This window comes from Medicago sativa, chromosome 4 (assembly GCF_051527215.1).
Source record: "Medicago sativa cultivar Bolivia chromosome 4, Bolivia_mono, whole genome shotgun sequence".
NCBI lineage: Eukaryota > Viridiplantae > Streptophyta > Magnoliopsida > Fabales > Fabaceae > Medicago > Medicago sativa.
Window position 1 is genome coordinate 89486476 of NC_140752.1, and position 22477 is coordinate 89508952.

Sequence of the window (22477 nt, forward strand, 5' to 3'; positions counted from 1 at the left end):
CCAGCATTTTTTGTTGATAACTAGATTAAATTAAACTCGGTTTTTTTATTTAATATTTATTATAAGTATATAATAATAATAATAATAATTTAATAATAAAAAACACAAACACAACACTGTTGTGTTTCAGTTTGAATTGCAGAAAGAAGATGAATGTGTGGCTAACACCTTCATCACTCTCCACCACTCCAACAATACTTTCAACACCCCATCATCATCATCATAATCTTCATCTTCCAATTATTCCCACTAAGCTTTCCCTTCACAACACCCTCCTTGCAACTACACTCTCCTTTGGCTTATTCTTCTCCCCCTTCCCTTCTTCTGCATCTGCTCTTCAATCACCTCCTCTTCCAATCCCTCTCTCTACTTCCTCCGAAACATGCCGTGATGTTGAGCTTCGAGATATCACAGTTCCAACTGCTCCTGAGGTTGTTACCAATGAAGGACTTGTTCAGGAAGCTTGGCAGATTGTCAATGATGACTTTCTTGATACTGGTCGCAACCGTTGGTCTCAGGATACCTGGCAGGTATCATCAATGTTCACCTACATCAAAATTTTGCATTTTTTTTCTTTCATTTTAGACCAGTTTATGAATTTTTATTACGTGGGTTTTGGTTTGTAGCTTGGAGTTGGACCCATTACTTTACCAACTTAAAGTTTGCTGCTTTATCATGTATTGCTAGCTAAGTAGCTTAGGAACTATGTAGCATCATCACTTTATAATTCATATTGAAGGCGTGCCTAAGTCTCTGACATTTACTCGCACTTTGTGATTACATACAATCACTTTTATTTTCTCATTTTATTATTTATGTGATTATGTCTATGTGTCGGTGTTGGTGTCTGAGTTTGGTGTTTGTGTCTGTGTCGGTGCTTCTTCATAGGATGCTAGCGTTGCTTCATTGATGTTGTTTTTGTGTGGTGGTTAGTTGGTGCTAATGGTTGTTTATTGTCTGCAGCTAAAGAAGAATGATATTTTGAGCAATTCCATTCAGACAAGGTCAAAGGCACACAATATCATCAAGCGAATGCTGACCAGTTTGGGCGATCCTTATACACGTTTTCTTTCACCTGAGGAGGTAATCCATTCTTCAATTTTCAATAGTGTTGCTCTGTGGAGGTTTTTCTTTTTATCATTAGATGTTTATGCCTTATGGGCCCTTGCCTTGCCAACCCCGATCGCGATTCTTGATATTGCAAAGAACACTGTCATATACAACTAAGGCAGAAAAAAAAAAAATTCATCTGCATTGCGGTCACAAAGATAAAAAAAAAAACTTGATGTTGATCTAATACTGCAGCTGCGGAACAGTTTTTTTTTTTTTTTTTTTTAAATTGTCTGTCTGTGCCCCTAAAACATGGCGTAAATTGGCAATTTATGATTGTTTTACCGTGTCGTCTGAGTTGGAAATTGGTGTGCCTATATTATCATGAGACATCTATTAAAGTAAATAAGAAACTCGTGATGCATTCTTGTATTATCGTACCATTTACTATTGCTTGTTTTGCTTATACATAATGTGATGATGTACTGCATAAATTTATGTACTGTCTACCATTGTGCTTCTCGTGTTTCTTACTTAATGGTATATGGACTTTTTTTCACTTTTAAAAGTTCTCCAAGATGGCGAGGTATGACATGACTGGTATTGGAATAAACCTTAGGGAAGTTACGGATGAAAATGGAGACCATAGGCTGAAGGTATTGGGATTAATATTGGACGGTCCTGCTCATTCTGCTGGTGTCAGACAGGTAGACAAAGACAACTCTACCAATTCACTCGGCTAATGTCTTTCAAAAATCATGCTTTGCCCTAATAATTTTTTGTTTTCAGTTGATCCCTGATGTTAATATAATTGTATTATTATGTACATAACTATATGTTTTAACATTTTCGGTATAGGATGTTATCATATTTCTTCTTTAGAAATGCTGTTTCCTGCTCATTTTCAAAAATCTTCATATACATCTCTTGCTTTTATTTGTTTCTTGGTTAGGGGGATGAAATATTGGCAGTTAATAACACAGAGGTAAATGGAAAATCAGCATTTGAAGTATCATCCCTGTTGCAAGGCCCTAACGGAACATCTGTGACTATTCAGGTTTTGGATTCTGATTCCAAGTTAGTTTGGCACCTGCTCTAGCCTTTGCTTTTAGTTTTTTAACGTTCATGTTTAATATTGGTATCGTTGTTGTCAGCTCAAGCATGGAAACTGTGGGCCTGTTGAATCAATTGAAGTTCAGCGGCAATTTGTGGCTCGCACACCAGTCTCTTACCGTATGGAACAAACTGAAAGTGGTGCTGCTCATATTGGGTACATCCGCCTCAAAGAGTTCAATGCATTGGCTCGAAAAGATTTAGTCATCGGTAAGCTTTTCACAGCTTAATCTCTTTGTTTTTGCTTTCTTACGGTGACACTAGAATGAATTGAATTTTGCAGCAATGAAGCGACTTCAAGACATGGGTGCCTCATATTTTGTATTGGATCTTAGAGATAATCTTGGTGGGCTAGTGCAGGTTGCATTTCATTAACCCTGTCTACCTATACCATTCTTAGTTTCTGCTTTGAAATCAACTAGAATAGTGAGTTTTTTTATGTTGTTTACATCTTGAAAATGAAGATAAACGCATAAGGCTTCTATGAGATGTGTCATGTGTGTTCGTGCAGATTATGGCTGAGAGGAAATGCCAAGATTGTTTTTGTTTTCCCATCTTTTCTTTTTCCTTTTCTTTTTCATATAACGAAGTATAATATCAGACAAATGCTCAAAGTGAATGTGGCTCATGTGTTAGCGTGTTACCATAGTCAGTATTTCTTCAATTATATTTTAAGTGAATTTGATTGCTCTATTGAGTTGTGCTCAAACATGCTTTGGTTGATAAGATCACAAGATATCCATGTGTTGTATTGAATGTAACTTTTCTCTGTTTTTTCAAATTTCCTAATTCAGTTTTGTTTGCCCTTTTAATTTTTGCAGGCCGGAATTGAAATTGCAAAGCTTTTCCTAAACGAAGGAGACACGGTAATCATGCTAACTTTGTGTCTGTTGCTGAATGTGATGAACCAAAGCATACATTGTGTAAAACATTATTGGAGAGGTTAAAAAAGAGATCTTAATTATGTTAGCTATTCACTTGAATGTTATTTTTCCTTAAAATGTGATGTTGGAGGTTAAAACATTTTTTTTCCTTGAATTTTATTGTCTTCAATGATTTGTGATTTCACATTTCTCCACTAATAATATTGGTCTCATGTGCAAATCACGTTACAATTATGTATTTATGTTAGACATTTACTGGTTGTTTACTTAACATATGATTCCTCCCCCTTTTCTGTACAGAGTGAAGATTTTAAGATAATAGAGTATATTAATTCTGAGTGTGAGCTAATCGATAAAATGGTTTAGTTAATACACTGTTTAGTAGATAACCAGTTAGGATGATGATATATTCGATTAAATGTTGGTTGATTTCTTTTTTACTATAGGATATATTGATGTTAAAATTGACTGCTATCTTGGTGATGCTTCTTCAACTGTTGTTTTCAATGGATTTTGGTTTCTTAACACAGACTTGTCTGTTTCTAATGTCATCATGATAGGTCATCTACACTGCTGGAAGAGACCCCCAGTTCCAGCAAGCTGTTGTTTCGGATACTTCACCATTGATCCGTGCTCCTCTTGTTGTAAAAGTTTTTCCTACATCTGAATTTTTTTTACAATTAAGTTTACGTCAATGAATTATTTTGCTTCCCGATTTCCTAATCTCCTCTCTTTTTCTTATTTGAATGAATTATTATGTTTTATTGTGATATTTATAGATGATAAGTACAGTATGTCGTTGTTTAGTGGAATTTTCATTTTCTAGACTAAGCTTTTAAATCTTTTTGATCTGTATCATGCAGGTTTTAGTGAATGACAAGACTGCCAGTGCTAGTGAAATAGTGAGGAGCTAATTTCTTGTTATATTGTTTGATTTTTCATCTCATATTTCTTCATGACACTATTGTTCATGTTATACTTATTTCAGGTTGCTTCTGCACTTCACGATAATTGTCGAGCTGTTCTCGTTGGAAAACGCACGTATGGCAAGGTTCATAATTTTTCTCTTTGTAAAATGGTTTAAACATTGTATCTAAATTGTTCCAAGCTGTACTGATTGATTATTTTCTTTCAGGGCTTAATCCAATCTGTATTTGAGCTTCAAGATGGGTCTGGTGTGGTTATAACTGTTGGGAAGTATGTAACACCAAAGCACAAGGACATAAATGGCAACGGAATAGAGCCTGACTTCCAGAAACTTCCAGGTATAATTGTGTTTTTTTATCTTCTCTTTCTTTCTCTCCTTGTCTCGGGGCAAGCATTGGAGTTGCTACCATGGGACTAGCACTAGATTGTTGTGAAGCACAAATTACATACACACACTAACGCAGAGACAACGACAATAATTTGAAAAAATGGAAGTGATTGAATGTAATCGAGTGTCAATGTCGGACATCAAACACACTCAATCTGAAATATTAACGCTACATAGTTAGATTGTCATTTTCTCTCTCTCTTTTTCTCTTTCACAGTCAAATTGTAATATGGTTTTCATGATTTGAGCCCTCCCTGTATTTGCAGCTTGGGATGATGTCAGCCAACATCTTTCAAAATGCAGTATGCTTCAGCAAGGATAAAACAGTTTCTACGGCATATTCAAATGCAATCTTTTGCTTCTGGTCTTCCAGCAAGGGTAAAGAATCCGCATGCTGGAAGCTGCCATGTATATATCTCAAAAATTTCAGTTTATTAATAGACACATAACACAAGATTGGTAGGAAGAAGTAATCTAAGAAAGCATGCAGGAGTTCGTATTTAAGGAACCAGAGCATAACTGAAGCAACTTGGACTGTAGTAATACTTAACTAATATAGGAAAGGAAACCTTGTTTTACATTTTTATGTAGATTTTGATACTATTTCCTTCCTCTTTTATTTTTTTCATTTTTTTTTTAAATTAAAGTGTATGTGTATCAATACCTATTGATATATGAATACATGACATTGTCAAATTATTGGTAAACATTCCTAAAAAAAAAAAAAAATTATTGGTAAACAAATCATTACATTATTTTTGGTTTAAGCTGGGTATTCTCCGCGTGCAACTGGAGAGACTAATTCATCGAGCTTTTGTGAAACCTAATGAGTGGCAAACTCTTTCCCTAAGAGTTTTAATGTTGTTGCATGGCAAAGGCTACGGTGGGAGACCTCTTTAGGTCTCCTACCGTAGGAGACTTGAATTTTTTTTTGTTTGTTTACAAAATAGTTGTCAACCATTGGATGAAATTGAAATTTTTTGAATGGCTGAGATTCACTTGTTAAATGACTAAACATCTTTATTCATTTTGAAAAGGGTGTTTTTGGTATTGTTGGTAGTAAAACTGGAAAAATTCCCACCAAGCTCATAGAAGCTCATGATCTTGGAAATTATCACAAAATAAAAGCAATAAATCAATATCTGTAATTTCTGGGTTCTACATGTAGCAGTGTTGGTTTTTTATTTATTTTTTTAAAAGAAAAAAGGTTGGTGTTATATATATGGAACGCATATCCTACCAACACACGTTGGCTCAGTTGGTAAGGAACGGGTCACTTCCTTGCAGAAGGTTGTGTGTTCGATTCCCTCTGCCGATGTGAGGGCAGTGTTGGTGGGTGATCTGTAAGTACCTCTATAAGTGCCCTTTGGGCCCGGAGGCGTGCCCTGACCCTGGTGGTGACCGGAGCCGAACCCACCTAAACTTTTCATCACCCAAAAAAAATCACAAAATCAGAAACGTATATATATCCTAACAATTTATAAGATAGCAAAAGTATTTACAACAAATAACTAGGCAAAATAATCTCACAACTGTGATTTATTTTATTATGATAGAAAGTTTTTTTTTTTTTTTGATCCAATTATGATAGAAAGTTGTAATTTATTGAGTTTCAATTTTCTGGGTTTGATAATTGAAATAGCTTTATCTTTCCTAAACCCAGAAACTCATCCACAACAAACCAAATATTCATTCACATATTCATCCCTAAACCCATAGTCCATCTCCAAATCTAATCTTCAAACCCATAAATCCCTAAATCATGAAATTCTCAATCATTTCATCTCCTCAATTTATCTAAATCACGAATTGCTCAAACTCGTAAACTTTTAAGTTGGAAACGACTTTGGGAAGTGAAGAAGAAGAACAAAAGGGTGATGAATTACGAATGGAAGAAGAAGAGGGTTTGATCTAAAAAATCCGATACATTTTGTGTCTTTGCATGCAATATTTTTGCTGTAATGGTGTTAATCCAGATCTAAATCTACGTGAGATAACAATATTTTAATTAGTTTGAATTTCCAATATTGACCCTGTGATTAAATGAAATACTTAAATACAATTTACTTCCAATAGTAGGTAACATGGTACAACCACATGCAACCACAAGTTATTTTAGTTTTTTTTAAAAAAAAAAGTCTTTTTTATGGTCTCCTATGGTGAGAGACCTATTAAGGTCATGCACCCTAAATGGAGCCGTTGTTGCATGTCCAAACTTGAGTTCGAACCCAAGACATTGGTTAAAACTAGAAGAGACTTGTTTCATAGATTAATCATTATAGTATTGGCAATGATGAATAAAATGAAAATTTCAATCTTTTACATATTATGTTCTTCTTTTTGGCTTGAGTTATTTCCTTCTATATCATCTTTAACTATGGTAGATTAATCATTATACTCACTCCGTTTCAAAATGAGTGTCGTTTTAGGTGTTTGCACATATATTAAGAAATGCAATGATTAAAAGAAAGAGAATGATTATTTTACCAAATTATCCTTATTAACTATTGGTTAGTTTTAAAAGTAATACTTTGGAAGTAATGTGTAGAGTATTAATTGGAGGGTACAATTGAAAAGAAAAAGTTATTATTACATTGGAAACTGAAAGTGACATTCATTTTGAAATAATATTTTTTGGCTAAAGCGACACTCATTTTGAAACGGAGGGAGTACTATGGAGTAGAAACTACCATAGTACAAATTGATCTAGAAGAAAATAACTCAGGCTAAAAAGTAGATTATAGATTGTTTGTTTCCTTTTTTTATTTTTATTTTCTATTGTATTTGTTTAATCTTTTTTAATTAATCAAATTTTTTAAAAATAATTATCTTGACTGTTTCCCAAAATTAGGAGTATATAAAAATCTATTTATTGTTTTAACTAGCAAAATATTCGTGCTTCTGCTCGGTTTCAAGTCGTGTTACACATTATAAATAGTTTGCATTTATGTCTAGTTGAATTTGTATATGTCACTGATTTTATAATTAAAATAATCCTTAAAAAGCATTCAATCTCTCCAAATTACTAGTATCTTAAAAAAATTATTAAATGAGCCCCAAACACACACAAAAATTCATGACTTGAAATTTTCCACAAAGCTTACGAATAGTTTAATGGCTAAATAAAAATGTTGTCACAAAAAATTGTTTGATTGAAAATGAAAAATTCATAGTTCATCAAATAAAAAAACATTTACATTCACTTTTTATTTTTTAAATAATATAAATACTGAAATAAGAGAATTTTTTTTACACTTAATTGTGCATGTGGGATCCACAAATAAAGATGAGAAAGAGGTGTTTGTAAAATCACTCATCTCTATAGACATCTAATAATCATTTGATGTTACAATAGAAGTGTCTATTTAGGATGATGCTAAATAGGAGAAGTATCCCTCATTCTAGATGGACTTATTCTCGTGCAAGACAAGTCTGTTGATTTTTTTTTTTTATCATCGATAACATATCATATTTATCATCATTGATAACTTGTTCGTTGCTTATTCGTTGTATCAAAGTTATTTTAAAAATTTCTTCAATCAAAACTTGCCTCTTGCATGATAATTGTGTTGAGATTTTTATCATTTGACAATCACAATCTCATCACATTAATCAAGTCATAATCAAGTTCAAAACCAACAAGGTCTCCAAAATCACCACAGTAAATGTATGACCTCCAGAAATACAAATGTTGGATCTCAACCTGACAGTCGATCTTATCAACAAAAAAAATATATACAATTTGTACATTGGAAATCCAAAAACATATTCAAATGAAAGCACATTAAATTAGATCAAATTGGACTTTTTAAATTTATTCATTCAAAACTAACCCGCGTGTAATTATATATTTTGATTATATGAGTTTTTGTCTTAATGTCAATCTAAATCACATCGCGAACACTTATAATTTAATAAAAAAATGATCTAATTCTTCATTTTTGTCTTAATACCGATCTAAATCACATCGCGAACACATAGTATGTGCTGTGTCTAAACACATGATTTGGTCATTACATGAACAAAATCAATACTCGCTCTGTTCCTAAATCATGTCGCAGTCAATCACTTCAGACACGTCAATATACAATTTTGACTATTAATATATTTAATTAGTACACCTTGTGCTGAATCAACTTTTCCTTTTTTGTTAATATATCATTTTTTGGTCTTTTACAAAAATATCTTTAATTAGCTATGACAAAAAAAAAATTGATATATTGAAAATATATGTTGACACAAATCAAATAACATCTTTATTTTTCTTAGAAAATCAAATAACAACTTATATACTAACATTTGTATTTATATATTGATTAAAATATATTATCAAAGTAAATTAGGTAAATAATACACATTGTCAAACTGAGGTACTATGTTAATTTGAACATAACTAATAAACACAAACACTTGTGTTAATTAATGGGTTAATACATATTTACCTCCTGTAATATTAGCAATTTCCGGTTTACCCCTTGTAAAATAATTTGTTTAGATTCCAACTATGTAATTTGAAGATTCTTTGGGTTTAGACCTGAATTTTGACCGTACAAAATCGATAATATGACAGGGGGGTAAACCGAAATTCTCGCAAATTACAGGAGGCGAAAGTACCTTAAATTTTGTAATTTGATGTCATGAAGGTCTAAAACCAAATAATCTTCAAATCATAGTTGGAATTTGAACAAATTTTTTTAGAGGGGATAAACATGTATTAACCTTTGATTAATTCCTCTTTTTTTTTTTTACAGTTTAATTTCTCTTTTCAAAAAGTAATGTGCTATTATCAACAATAATATTTGTACACCTTTAATTTCTAGAACAAAATGCAAATATGTGAGGGTTTTCATGTTCCCAACCCTAATTAGTCATCAATTCTATCACATTTCTTGAATGTAGGTACTCCCTATCATATCATATGGAGTACATTTCTATTATTTACGGTCTAACTCTAATTCCATAACTAGACTTATCAATAATTCCATTCCAAAGTAATTTGAATCACGGCTCCATATCGAACAAAAAACTCAGGGAAGAGCAAGCAAAACGAAGACGGAGACAGCACCGTTACCGATCATGAAACGGCAAGTAAAGACGAAGAAAAGCATGGCTAACTGGCGAGCGAAGCAGAGAACGTAGCTTGGGAGGAAAACGACGAAATGTAACAGATCGGTGATGAAGTAGGCGATGCTGAAGTCAAGAACGATGTTCTGCAAGGTAGTATTGGCGGCTGATAAGCCACGATTGGGGTTGGTGTCGGAGAAGAAGGCGATTACGCCGAGAATGGTGGCGGTTAAGAAGTGAAAGACGCAAATCAAGACGCTGGAGTATGTGACTCGAATCTGCGGGGTTAGGTCTTGGAAGAAGATGAAGTAACCGAGAAGGTAAAGAGAAAGGAAGGTGAAGAAAAATGGGATTACGAACCAACCTTCTTCTGCTAAAGATAGCAGCATTCCCATGGTGTGTGTGAGAGAGGTTTTGGGGATGCAATTGAGAAAGGATTTTGGAGCGAAATGGGTTTATGTGGGTTTTGTCCTTATATATATCAGAAGAAATCTATGGGATCCTCTCATTTCTCTCATAATAATTTATTCTCTCAATTAGTAAAGTTTGTAAATGTTAGTGGATGTATAAAAAAGATTGGAACTCATTTTATGCTATTTCTAAATTGAAAGCATAGAAAATGGAGATGATCTTAGCTTGTGTTTTGGTTGGGCAGTACTAATGTTTGGGATAAACAGAAATGCTTGACAACCCAATGCAAATTTACTATTCACATGGACATTTTCCTAAACAGATGGTGGACAAACTGCTATTGCCACACAAGAAGGAAAAACTATGGCGTCCACTGTTCCATTTGTTCTTTAGATGGATTTTACTCCTCGGACTCTGAAACAACATCATCAGACAATTTTGAATCTGTATGGGCAACATCGTTTGATTCTGATTCAACGATAATTTTTGCAACCGAGATACAATCACCATTTGGTCTTGCATTCTGCAAAGTGATTCCATGAAATATGAATGGTTGATGTGATGCTTAGCAAGCCATGAACAAGGGAGAGTTCAAGGATGGAAGCACCATTGTAAGGGTTTAAATACCTTAAAACAATAATCACTTGAAATTGATCAATGAAATCGGAAGTAATCTATGCAGTTGCGCGCGGATAATACCTTTATTTACCAAAGCAAAATCATATATTTTAAATCAAGCCAAATTTCAATATGAAAATCAAAACAAGCAAAACAAAATTGCTTTAAAATCTTAGCAATAAATAACATCATTTACATTCCAATCTAATCAAAATATTAGCTTTGCAACAATGTTTAGGAGAATCAATCCTGCTTTCAGCTTTAAAAAAAATAGATTTTGTGTCAAAAGAATCTAGAGATTTTTTTTAGAGATTTTTAAAAAAATCTGAAGTTATTTCTGTTTGTCTACTATCCATAAAAATCCATTTTTAAAAAAAATGACTTCTAACATGCACATGTGTTATCTCCTTGTTGTTGAACAAAATAGATTTTGAGATAAGCTAATCCTAATAGCTTTTCATTTTAGGGTCAAAATAGATTTTTTTGATAAAATGGTTTTTCTAAAAATCCTAAACAAACACTTAAAAATGAAAAAAGTGATTTTTTTAAGGGAAAAAATAGATTTTTTTTGGAAAAAATCTGAAACAAACGGGCCCAATCAGACGAGTTGTATCTGCAATCTCCTTATGAATACATTCATGTGATTCTCATTTATTATTTAAGGAAAAACTGACTCTAATTATTGAAGCATGATAAAGCATTATAATTAAGTTAAACATTCGGATTTTAATGAGTTCAAAGAAATAGATCCTTGTGATTTTGTATTAATAGTAGGCCTGAGAGACATTATTTGCTACACTGATTCCATGCATACTATTCACCTAGTGCGGTATGCTGATGTTTCCACTCACCATTATGGAAATGAGATAGCTATTATTAGAAAGTACATGGCTAAAGATTGGACTTTTCATTTATGTCACACTCTCAGAGAGGGTAATATGTGTGCTGACTTCTTAGCCAAGCTTGGAACAAGGTCTACGAGTGATCTATTGATCGTGCTTAATCCTGCAGCTGAGCTTCGTTTATTGCTTACGGCAGATCGTATGGGTGTTGCTTATCCTCGTGGCCATTAGTCTCTTTTATTTTATTTTTATTTTGCTTTGCTTTGACTTTTTCTCATGTAACCAAAAAAAAAAAAAAAAAAGTTAACCTGCAAAGATGGACTTCAGAATTTTGCAGTTTGCTCTATTCTGTTTGTGCAGTTTCTTTGGTTCCGTTAAGTAACAAGGAGTACCAATTTTGATTTTGTATACAAATGTTGGATGGTTACTTGGTTATGTTAGTTTTCAAGGGTTGAATTCTGAACCTCCTGATTAATACTCATTCAATATCCCTCAAAGATGTGATTAGTTATACCAGCTTTCCATACATTTATAACAAAACCATGCAATCTTTCACCATGGTTTTACATCACTGTCACACCGCAATCCTTTGAGAATTGCGGCTCAACGCAACCTCATTCATGTTAATGAAGACATCAAAAACTCTGGTGTCTCGTCCATACTGTGTTCATGAGCGTTTTTTAAAACTCTAGTAATACTAAAAGTCAGGTTCAGACTTTCAGCAGACTAGTCTAATTTGCCCTAATGAAAAGTTAAAATGATATCTTTGGTTTTCCAGGAATCTCTACAACATCAGGTGGTCGTCGATGGTGTGTAGTTAAAAAAGGAACTTCAAAGTATGATATACAAGCAGATCTTAATCATGCTTGCGGAGAAGGAGGTGCAGATTGCTCACAAATTCAACCAAAACACTCTCCGTCATCATGCTTCTTATGCCTTCAACAACATCTACCAAAAGAATCCAATACCTTCCAACTGTTTATTTGGAGGAACTGCAACACTTACAAGCAATGATCCAAGTAAGCATTTCACTAAACATAAAAGCTTAATTTAATGAGATTCATTAGACTATCAACAAATTTTATGTCCATTAGATGTCAGCTCACTGATGAGAGTTTCGTCTTATAATTTCAAGAGGCATAGTTCAAATTTCTTTGAAGACTGTTGTAAAATTGACATTGGTGTCACTTTAATTAATGATGATTTCTCTTACCCAATTTTACAATATTTTTTTGCTTCTCTGTCTTATTTATAAACTACATTTAACATCACTGTAGGTAATGGGAACTTCCACTATGCATCACCCCATACAGGGTAAGAATTTGAAGCAGCTATAAGTTTATATCTTTTTCTTTTTTTCTTTATTAATGTGTCAAAACAAGGGCTGAATTGAGTAGGTCGTTGCTGCAATATATCTCATTCTTTTTCATTTTATAAACAAAGAAGTTAACATGAAGATGCAATCAATACATTCTAATTAAATAGTCAATGCAGTAAGAGTTCACCACCATCACATGGCAGCAGCCCACCAAGTCCACCGAGTTCATTTGGCGGCAGCCCACCAAGTCCACCAGGTTTTGCAATCCCACCTCGAAGATCCGGCGCATCCACATCTGCTTTCCTTTCTTTGTCATCGTTGTTCGCATGTGGCTTCTGGTTTCACTTCAACTTGGAAATTATATATAGACGATAAATAAACAAATTCTGGTGATTCTTTAAGGGATAAGCCAGAATTCTCTCAGTTTTCAAGCAGTTTTTGTAAAATTTCTAGGAGTCAAGAGTCAAATAAGTCTTGTAATTAAAATAAAATTACTTATACATATCATCTATGTATGTATAGCTGTTAGTTGATAATAAAGCGCATAAAAGTCATAATGCCAAAAGGAAACAGAGGTTCTTGTGGACAGTTTTTCTTTTTACAGTATTAGCTTTTCTTTTACAGAGAATCCATGTAAGTAATATCAGCTACTATGCCATTTTATTAAGTGAATATAATAGATTACAATTGCAAAACCGCTGAAATTATCATTTTTGGTCTAACACAGGTTTTGCTTGAGAACTAGAACACTTAGAAAATCTATTCAGAAAGTCAACCTTTTCTTATTCACAATAGTATATATTTGTGTGTAAACATGTTATTTAGTCATGAACATAATCTTTATCTTTATATTACACAAACAGAACTCACTCTAATGACAAAAATTTACGTGTGTCGATCTTTAAGACATGCCACAAGTGAATCAATGTTTTATTAAAAAACTTTTTTTTATTTAAAATAGCTTTCATGTATTGATTAACCAATGAGAAGCATTACACATACAAGATAAAGGTAAACCAAACCAAAACTTCAACAAATAGACAACTATGGTGTTGGGAGATAATAGCATGTCACTCACTTTGTAATACACTGCACAAATGAATATTTAGAACAGCATTTTTATATAAATGTTCTTTGCAGTCTACACAACAAAAGTAAGGAACCCTCATGTCAGAGACGGAGATCTTTATCATAACAATCCAGGGTGAAAAACTAGCTTCAGTCACTCATGACTATAATATATAGTACTAAGATAAGATGATATGTTAGATTAGGCATTGGATGAATATTTGAATTTGCTAATGTGGCCAATATGCTGAAATTTTATGGTTGAGAACATGTATCTATATGTTAAAATTTGAAGATAATGTGATAGTAAGTTCGGTCAGTGTAATGGAAAAGATGGTTTGAAAGACATGCTGATTTTTTTAGTAGAATGAAGTTAGGCTATGTTGGTTCTTAGAGTATGCGGGCTTGACTATAGGGTAGGATTGAATTGGATTGGGAGTATCTTGAGTATCAATTTTATAAAAGAAAACTAGGAGGATGATATGTAAATGGTAAAATGGAAAATGCTGCCATGGAGGAAAAAGTAAAATAGTGTGAATGCTTAAAGTGTAATTTGGACTAGTGGCCTGTTTGGTTTAGCGGTGCATAAGCCAAACGTGCGTCTCAAATCATTGCAACAATGTTTAGGAGAATCAATCCTGCTTGTATGGCTTTATCAGACGAGCATGTGTCTGCAATCTCCTTATGAATACATTCATGTGATTCTCATTTATTATTTAAGGAAAAACTGACTCTAATTATGGAAGCATGATAAAGCATTATAATTAAGTTAAACATTCGGATATTAATGAGTTCAAAGAAATAGATCCTTGTGATTTTGTATTAATAGTTAGTGATACAAATTAATTGAAAAATCATGTGTGAGTAGGTTATAAATTGCATGAAGGAAGGAAGAAAGAAATGCAGACAGAACACACAAAGAAACTCCATTGCCTGTTGAAGGTAAGTTTGAAAATCAACGTATGTGCATCCTTCTTGTGTTCAGTAATTTTATTCCATTGTGACTTGGATCACAAGTCACAACTTATCTCATAATGTGTTATTAACTTTTTATTTACATAAAATTCTCACAGTATCTTGATGATCAAGGAGCTAATATATTTTTAATGTTCAGTCCCATAAAACCGTAGAAAAGTGTAGCACAGAGAGAAAGAACATTGCAGAGATATCACCTTCATATTAATTATATATCTAACTATCAAATATGTCACCCTTGCCTTTCCCCCCTATGTTTGCACCCTTCTCTTGCCTGCTAATTTCAACTATTCATTGTCTTATTTCGCAAGTTTTCTGTAATTCTTAACTGAAGATTTTATATGCATATAAAATATCTAAACAACAATGTAGATTAAACGAATAAAATTATTCGACAGAGTTGTCCTTGTTTGATAAATCTTCTCTCTGTACATTTTATTTGGTTCAGGTACGTAACAAGGAGTACCAATTTTGTTTTTGTATACAACTGTTAGTTGGTTATTTGGTTATGCTAGTTTTCAGAGTTTGATCTTATAATTTCAATATTTCCCTTAGCAATGTGATTAGTTAAACCTTTCCATACATTTATATATAACAAAACCATGCAATTTGTCACGATGGTTTTACATTTACATCACGGTCATGTCGCAATCCTTTGAGAATAGTGGTTCAACGCAACCTCATTTGTGGTAATGTAGACATCATCAAAAACTCTAGTGTCTCGTCCAAATTGTGTTAATGACCGTTTTTTCAAGCTCCGGTAATACTAACAGTCAGGTTCAGGCTTTTACTTGTGAGAGTTTGATCTTATAAATGCATAAAAAAATTCAGCAAACTATTCTCATTTGTCCTAATGAAAAGTTAAATGATGTTTTTGGTTTTCCAGGAATATCTGCATCATCAGGTGGTGGTCAATGGTGTGTGGCTAATAAAGGAGCTTCAAAATCTGATCTACAAGTAGCTCTAAATTATGCTTGTGGACAAGGAGGTGCAGATTGCTCATAAATTCAACCTGGAGCAAGCTGTTATGAACCAAACACTCTCCCTGACCATGCTTCTTATGCCTTCAATGACTACTACCAGAAGCATCCAATACCTACCAGTTGTGTGTTCAGAGGAGCAGCAACACTTACAACCAATAATCCAAGTAAGCATTTCATGAAACGTAAAAGCTTAATTGAATGAGATTCATTAGACTATCAACAAATTTTCTGCCCATGAGGTGCCACCTCATTGATGAGAGTTTGATCTTTTAATTTCAAGAGTCGTAGTTTAAATTTCTTTGAAGATTGTTGTAAAATGGTCATTAGCGCCACTTTAATTAGCAGAAATTTCTCTACCTTCTAAATAAACTAACATCTAACATCATTGTAGGTAATGGGAACTGCCAATATGCATCATCCGGTACAGGGTAAGAATTTGAAACACCTACAAGTCTATTTCTCATTTTATTCATTTATTAGTGTATCAGAACAAGGACTGAATTTAGTGGCTACAACATATATCTCATTTTTTTTCATTTTATAAACAAAAAAGTTAATATGAAGATGTAATCAATACATTCTAATTATATACATCAAAGAGTATAAGTCTACAAACTTTTTATACTCTTCAGGAAACCACTCTTGTAGGTAGAATCAGAACCATAGTCACATAGTTCGCAATTCGCTTCGGTACGTGGTACGGGTTCGGGTACGCGGTTCGCAACTCTTAAAGAATTCGGTACGTGGGGGGTATACATAGTCGGTACGCTTGGGTTCGTGGCACTTTAAATATAATAATCAATACATTATAGATAATAAAAAAAACTAATTAAAAATATAAAAAGAGAATGAAAATATTAATACTATCAATAGAAATAATAAAAATTTTGCAAAAATTTAGTGGCATACTAGTTGAACCTCACTGATATGAAAACATGGAGATATATTACTTGAACTAGTCCCACATCGGTTACTCCACAAACATTGAAGGGAAAGCTATATTATAAATAAAGCATCTTCCTACTTTCAAATTTCATTGAGTAACAGAGAGCTTCCCATACTTTTAATGGGTGGGACCAGTGATTCGTCAGCTTTCTAAGGCTGATGTCGCTTTCCTAGACTCTTTGTTAATTAGTTCAATTTTTTTCTTTTTTTCCAGTCTTTTTTGTCTTGGTTCGCTGGGTACTTGGTTTTCGAAGAATTCTAAACGAATTCTGACGAACCGGTTCGTAAAAGTACCGCGAACCGGTTCGTGCGAACCGGATCGCGGTTCTCCAACTACAGTGCGAATTCTGTGACTATGATCAGAACACACAATTTCAATTGTGAAATGATATAATATCAAGTTGACATTGATAAAACTAATAAATTACAGTCTACAAGACTACAAGCACTAAAAGATCTTTTTTTTTTCTTCATATATTATATCATGCATTGTCCTTACCAACTGAGCTAAGCTCACAGGGACACTAAAAAGATATTTAAAAGTAAAAGGTTAACTCCCTTTTTTTTTATTTTTTTTATAAAAAGATGATCCAGCCTATATTAATATTGTTTTGAATAATACGAATCCGATAGTAATATTGAAATGGACAAAAAAAAAAAACAACTTTAAACAAAGATAACACTAAACTGACTAACACAGCTTACATAAACCAAACCAAAAACCAAAACTTGAATAAACAAACAAACATGGTGTTGGGAAATGATAGCATTTTACTCACTTTGTAATACACGGCAAAAATGAATACTTTGTGGAACATATCTAACTGAAACAAAATTTAAGAACAGCATTTTATAATTATGTTCATTGCAATCTACTACACAACAAAAGCAAAGAACCCTCATGTCAGAGGTGGAGTTCTTTATCATAACAATCACTCACTGTTTAATATATACAGAATATCATAAACTAAATACATATTTCAAATACAAATACCGATTCTAACTCCATTATTTAAGTAAGTAAAAAGTAACCAATTGAGTATCAAACATAATACTATTAGTACAAGACCAAATAATATCAACATTCCAACATGTATTATTTTTATTTACAATATACTATTAGCGTAAATCATTTTGAAGCCAACTCAGATGAGAAGCAACAAGGATGCAACAGTGATACCGATGACCGCTAAGGTGGAAACAATTGAACCTTGGTCAAATGATTTCTCCAAGCTTGTTCTTGAGAAATGTTGAAAAGCCAAATACACCGCAATCAATAAAGAAATCACGGCACCTTCTTTTGTGTCCCTGGCAAAGAGAATAACGATGTATAAGTTTTTTATTTTAATAAATAGGGTAAGTTGACAACGGTTCAAAGGCCCCAAAAACATGAATTTGCTTACCTTAATCTCACAGCCTCATGAGGAGCTACAATCACCAAGAGTAACGCTATAAATGGCAACTCAAGTTCACCTGGAATCAAAGAATATCCGGAAGAAATTTTATCTTTTTTCCAATTAATATTCAAAAAGAATAAAGAACGGAATACACAATTTATTTTTGTTATATTAATACACTCCACATATGGTGGGACCTCTTCCCGGACCCTGCGTATGTGGGAGCTTTAGTGCACCGGGTTGCCCTTATATTAATACACTCCACAGTTGGCTTGCAGTCAATAGTAACACATAGTTTGGGTATTTTGGATCCATTGTACAAAATGAAAAGAAAATAAACGGAGGTGCAAACCATGGGAATCAAGTGAGATGGATGAACCAGGAGTGTTTCAAGTGTTTTAGGTGATACAAAAAACATCCAATTTTAAGAATTTGTTTACAGCTCCGAATTTTTGTATGAGAAAAAATGTTTGGTTGTAAAGAACAAACACGAAAAGAAGCTTAATCTTGTAAACATGAGAATATAATTATGGATTATTGGACTCACAAGACTTAATACGATTAAAAATAATTTTTTAGAAAGAAATGTAGGGTGACGCACCTATTGTGGAAAAGAGAGTAGAATTTTGTCTTAGATAGTTAGTTTAGACATGTAATGAGAAAACTTGTACAGGCTCTAGTGAAAAGAGTGCATCAGATGGAATCCAATAGTTAGAAGTAAACAATAGATGAAACCATTGAGAAGATTTAGATTTTAAATGGTTTGTCTTTATAAATGATTGAAAAAGTTTGATTAATCCCTGCCTAGCATAAAAGGCTTATGCTATTACCACTTTGCAGTTTTTACTTTTCACTAAAAGAGAAGAAATAGAATCAGTATGTGCCCTGAGGTTCCTAAAACAAAATGTTGGTTTTCACCACTTTTAATAAAGGCCATATGGTGTTGTTGAGATTTATTGTGTCCATTGTTACCCCCTCAAGATTCCTAAATTTCATGCGCTCATGCGCATATGATGTATAAGAGAATATATACCTGGAATATGAAAGAAGAGACGGACCAGAAGTGCCAAGAATGCTGACCACACACCATATCTACCTCTGTATGTCCAATTTGTGTAAAATAATTAGATCAATAAAAGGTAAAACAGCACTTTTGATAAAAGAGAATAACACTTATTCTTGGTGTAAGTATAGAATAATAATCAACAAAATTTGTTGAGCAAACATAAGAAAATCAGTTTGCTATATAATCTGAACAAGAAAACAAAATACAAGGATCAATGACGTACTTTATCCAGGAAAAAACAGCTGCAGGGGCTTGCAAAGCAAATAATGGAACAATAAATGATTTTGGTACAGCAGTGCCCTTTGCCAGTATTAAAACCCTACAAGATTTTGAATATTCATCAGCACATAACAGATTTGGCATAAATGAAGAACGAAAGACGGTAGATTAAACAAACAAAAAGAATACAAAATAACTACAGTGATTGAGTTTTCCATAATAATTAAATTGAGAGAGAGGTACTAACAGAGCAGAGACAGTAGAGATCCACTGAATATTAGGAGTAGTGAAAGGATAGGGAGCGCAAGAGGAAAACACACGAAATCCGTTGGTGGTAGTTTTGGACTTGTCGGCGATTTTTATTCCGTAATGACGAGTGAAGGATCTGAAATGAACCAAACAACAGAAACACGATCAGAGAGAGGAAATAAAAAGGAAAGAAAAGAGTAGATGAGAATGTAGGTACCAGGTACCTGAGGCATAGGGGATTGAAGGTGCGAGTGCGAGGGTGAGAGAAGGAGAGCGATGATGATGATGGATCTGTTGTTCGGGTGCGGTTGAGGAGAGAGAAAGTAGTAGTTCGTGCATTTACAGTTGAAGTTGAGGTTGATAACACACAGCGCCCTAACGATGATGATGATGATGATGATATCATTTCTTCTTCTTCTTCTTCTTTTTCTGCTCGCGACACTCTGTTTCTTCACTCACTGCTCTTTCTTTCAATTTTGACAAGAAACAAACAAATTTTGATCTACCCCAGTTAAACTCAGGACAGGAGGACCCACTCTCAAACTCCTAAGATTAACACTGTAATCAAAACACCTACGATCGCACACGCGTCACTCAATTAATGTTACCACTATATTACGTGGCCCTTTGTGCCAACTGGTGTACTGTGCTGGTCACGGCCACTTCTCAATTTTGGAGCTGGCACAAAAAATTAGTTACAGCTATTTTGTGATAATTTTTTACTCTTATATGTATAAGATGATGTTTTATCCTATCTTCTCTCTGTTTTTTTTTTATCATAAAGAAAAAGAGAAAGAAGATTCTCACAAAAGTTATCATCAGATAGTTATACAAATAATTTTACTAAAAAGTTAGTAATTAAAAATAATATATATTTCAAATTTTTTTTAAGAGGCTAAAATGAAATATATTACCACGACAAAAGGTCCTCCTAGCACAAGATGTGCTTAGGAAGAAACACCAAAAATCACAAAGAGAGTCTCAGTAATATTTACAAGGCAACAACTTGTGCCAAAACAAAAGCAAAAAAGAAAGAAACAAAAATTAGCCTACTGAGGATGGTAAACAGACTGAGCCACCAACCATGATAATTGAAGGGAAGTGAAGCGAGTTTCACCTTCAACCACCTAAAGGTTACTGACTTGATCTTGTCCACCACCTGCAAAATAGAGTTTAGCATTAAAAATTCTGTTATTTCTTTCTTTCCGTATTTCTCACGTTGTTGCAAACCAAATAACCTGTAAGATCGATCGCCTCGTCTTAGTAGCACCACCAATATGACTAAATTGAATAACCAAATGATCTATCACAGTAGCAGGCATGACCGCAGATACACCTACCCACCGATAAATATGGTTCCAAACAGAGCCAAATAAATTACAATGTAAAAGTAAGTGAGAAGATGTTTCCACCAACTCACACCCTCCTACACATAATTGAGAGTCAATGTCAATAACTCATCGTCGAAAAAGGTTGTCCTTGGTGGAGAGTCTATCATGAAACAAACGCCACGCAAACAACACCATCTTCAAAGGAACATCCTTATGCCAAAAGGAAGGTAGCTGGACCGCAATATCAAGAGGAAACTGTCATTCAAAAAGTTGTAGGCACTACGAACAGTATAAATGGAAGATGAATCCAAACTCCACAACCATTTATCTTCCCTAGTAACCTGCAAAGTAACATTTTCCAGTAAAAGCCTAAGTTCCCCTACCAACTCCTCCTCCCAAGCAAACAACCTACGTCTCCAAGACCAAGCTCCGCCATCAATCCCCCACCCTAAAGTGCACATCGCAGACACTGACTCCCCCTTCAACATCGACAAATCATATAATCTATTAAACATATCCCGTAACGACACTCCACCCACCCAAACATCAGTCCAAAAGAGCGCATTTTTACCGTCGCCAACAAAGCGACTAACATGGCTATTAAACCACCCCTCCTCACGCAAAATACAAATGTCCCTCCACCACATTTCAATTTTAATTTAGAAAAATGCTAAAGAGTGTTATTAGTATTCGTTAAAATACTAAAATGATCAAGTCTACTTTAAAAATTTAAATTAAAATAGGAAAAACGATGTAGAATGGTGATTCTAGGTAAAAAAAAATAATCCAAAACCACCCATTTCTAACGATTGAAGAAGACAACACTTATAGAGAATTTTGAGCTTATCACTCTAAAAAATTTCAGACTTCGAAAAATATAAACACTAAAATCTTTATTGTTAAATGGACGGATATACCCAATCTCTTTATAATTTGATAGCGTGGTAGATGAGTTGAATATTATCTAAGTGATTGGATGGATGATAGAACATTATTGGAAAAAGATTGGTGAACCACTCTTTTGGTACACCCTTTTGGTACACCCCATGACATGGCAATAAAAAAATGATTAAAAATAGAAATGCCTTGATAATCCATGTCATACCAGAAGATAAAAAGAAAAGGAAAAAAAAAGTTGTACATTCTCTCTCTCTCATCTCATTCAGTCGGTCCTCTCTCTCTCCCACTCTTGTTCCATTTTCTTCTCCATGGAAGATGATTTCCACCACCATTCTCGTTGATGCCGTCGCCGTTACATCTTGATAGATTTTTTGGAAGGTTGATCTCCAACCACATCCTTGTCGTAGCTGTTGATTTCTCTGCGCTCAGGAATTCCTACCTTGTTCCTCCTGTTTTCTCCCTCTCCCATCTTCAACTCAGGTATATTCATCTCTGGTCTTTTTGTTCGATTCACTTGTTCCATCTTGCGATTTTTGTTTGTTCTTTTTTTTTTGTGATTCAATTCTCTTGTTCCTCATATCAGTTTAATTTGAATTAAATTTAAACATTTTTTATGAAAAATGTAAATCTCAATTTGGTTAATTTATCAATTTAATTTGATTTAAATTTAAACATTTTTGTGAAAATTGTAAATCTCAATTTGGTTAATCCAGAGTACTAATATGGAAT

The 22477-nt window shown here is 33.6% G+C and overlaps 2 protein-coding genes and 2 pseudogenes across 4 annotated transcripts; 2 read left to right on the forward strand and 2 right to left on the reverse strand.

Annotated features, from left to right (window-relative positions):
* The first annotated feature begins 128 nt into the window (after positions 1 to 128).
* Positions 129 to 4878, forward strand: LOC146933486 (Peptidase S41 family protein). Of its 2 annotated transcripts, none has more exons than XR_015007481.1 (12): positions 129 to 530; positions 964 to 1083; positions 1620 to 1757; positions 2003 to 2107; positions 2205 to 2373; positions 2447 to 2523; positions 2985 to 3029; positions 3608 to 3691; positions 3911 to 3949; positions 4036 to 4088; positions 4183 to 4312; positions 4629 to 4878. XR_015007481.1 is itself a non-coding variant. In XM_085705269.1 (12 exons), the coding sequence occupies exons 1-12, from the start codon at positions 150 to 152 to the stop codon at positions 4682 to 4684; spliced, it is 1407 nt and encodes a 468-aa protein (XP_085561395.1). In that variant the 5' UTR covers positions 129 to 149; the 3' UTR covers positions 4685 to 4878. The 2 variants fall into 2 exon arrangements, 1 of the variants encoding a protein (XP_085561395.1); XM_085705269.1 differs by having other exon boundaries at positions 4036 to 4098.
* Positions 4879 to 9389: 4511 nt separating this feature from the next.
* LOC146933487 (TLC domain-containing protein At5g14285 pseudogene) lies at positions 9390 to 9821 on the reverse strand (annotated as a pseudogene).
* Positions 9822 to 11261: 1440 nt separating this feature from the next.
* On the forward strand, positions 11262 to 14711 carry LOC146933488 (uncharacterized; annotated as a pseudogene). The gene is made up of 4 exons (XR_015008029.1): positions 11262 to 11496; positions 11601 to 11666; positions 12071 to 12340; positions 12759 to 14711. The product of XR_015008029.1 is annotated as an uncharacterized LOC146933488 (transcript).
* Positions 14712 to 17421: 2710 nt separating this feature from the next.
* On the reverse strand, positions 17422 to 20019 carry LOC146933489 (cold-regulated 413 inner membrane protein 1, chloroplastic-like). Its single transcript, XM_085705272.1, has 6 exons — positions 19742 to 20019; positions 19516 to 19653; positions 19273 to 19368; positions 19017 to 19081; positions 17990 to 18059; positions 17422 to 17894 (listed from the first exon to the last, which is right to left on the reverse strand). The coding sequence occupies exons 1-6, from the start codon at positions 19921 to 19923 to the stop codon at positions 17732 to 17734; spliced, it is 714 nt and encodes a 237-aa protein (XP_085561398.1). The 5' UTR covers positions 19924 to 20019; the 3' UTR covers positions 17422 to 17731.
* Between the last annotated feature and the right edge of the window lie 2458 nt (positions 20020 to 22477).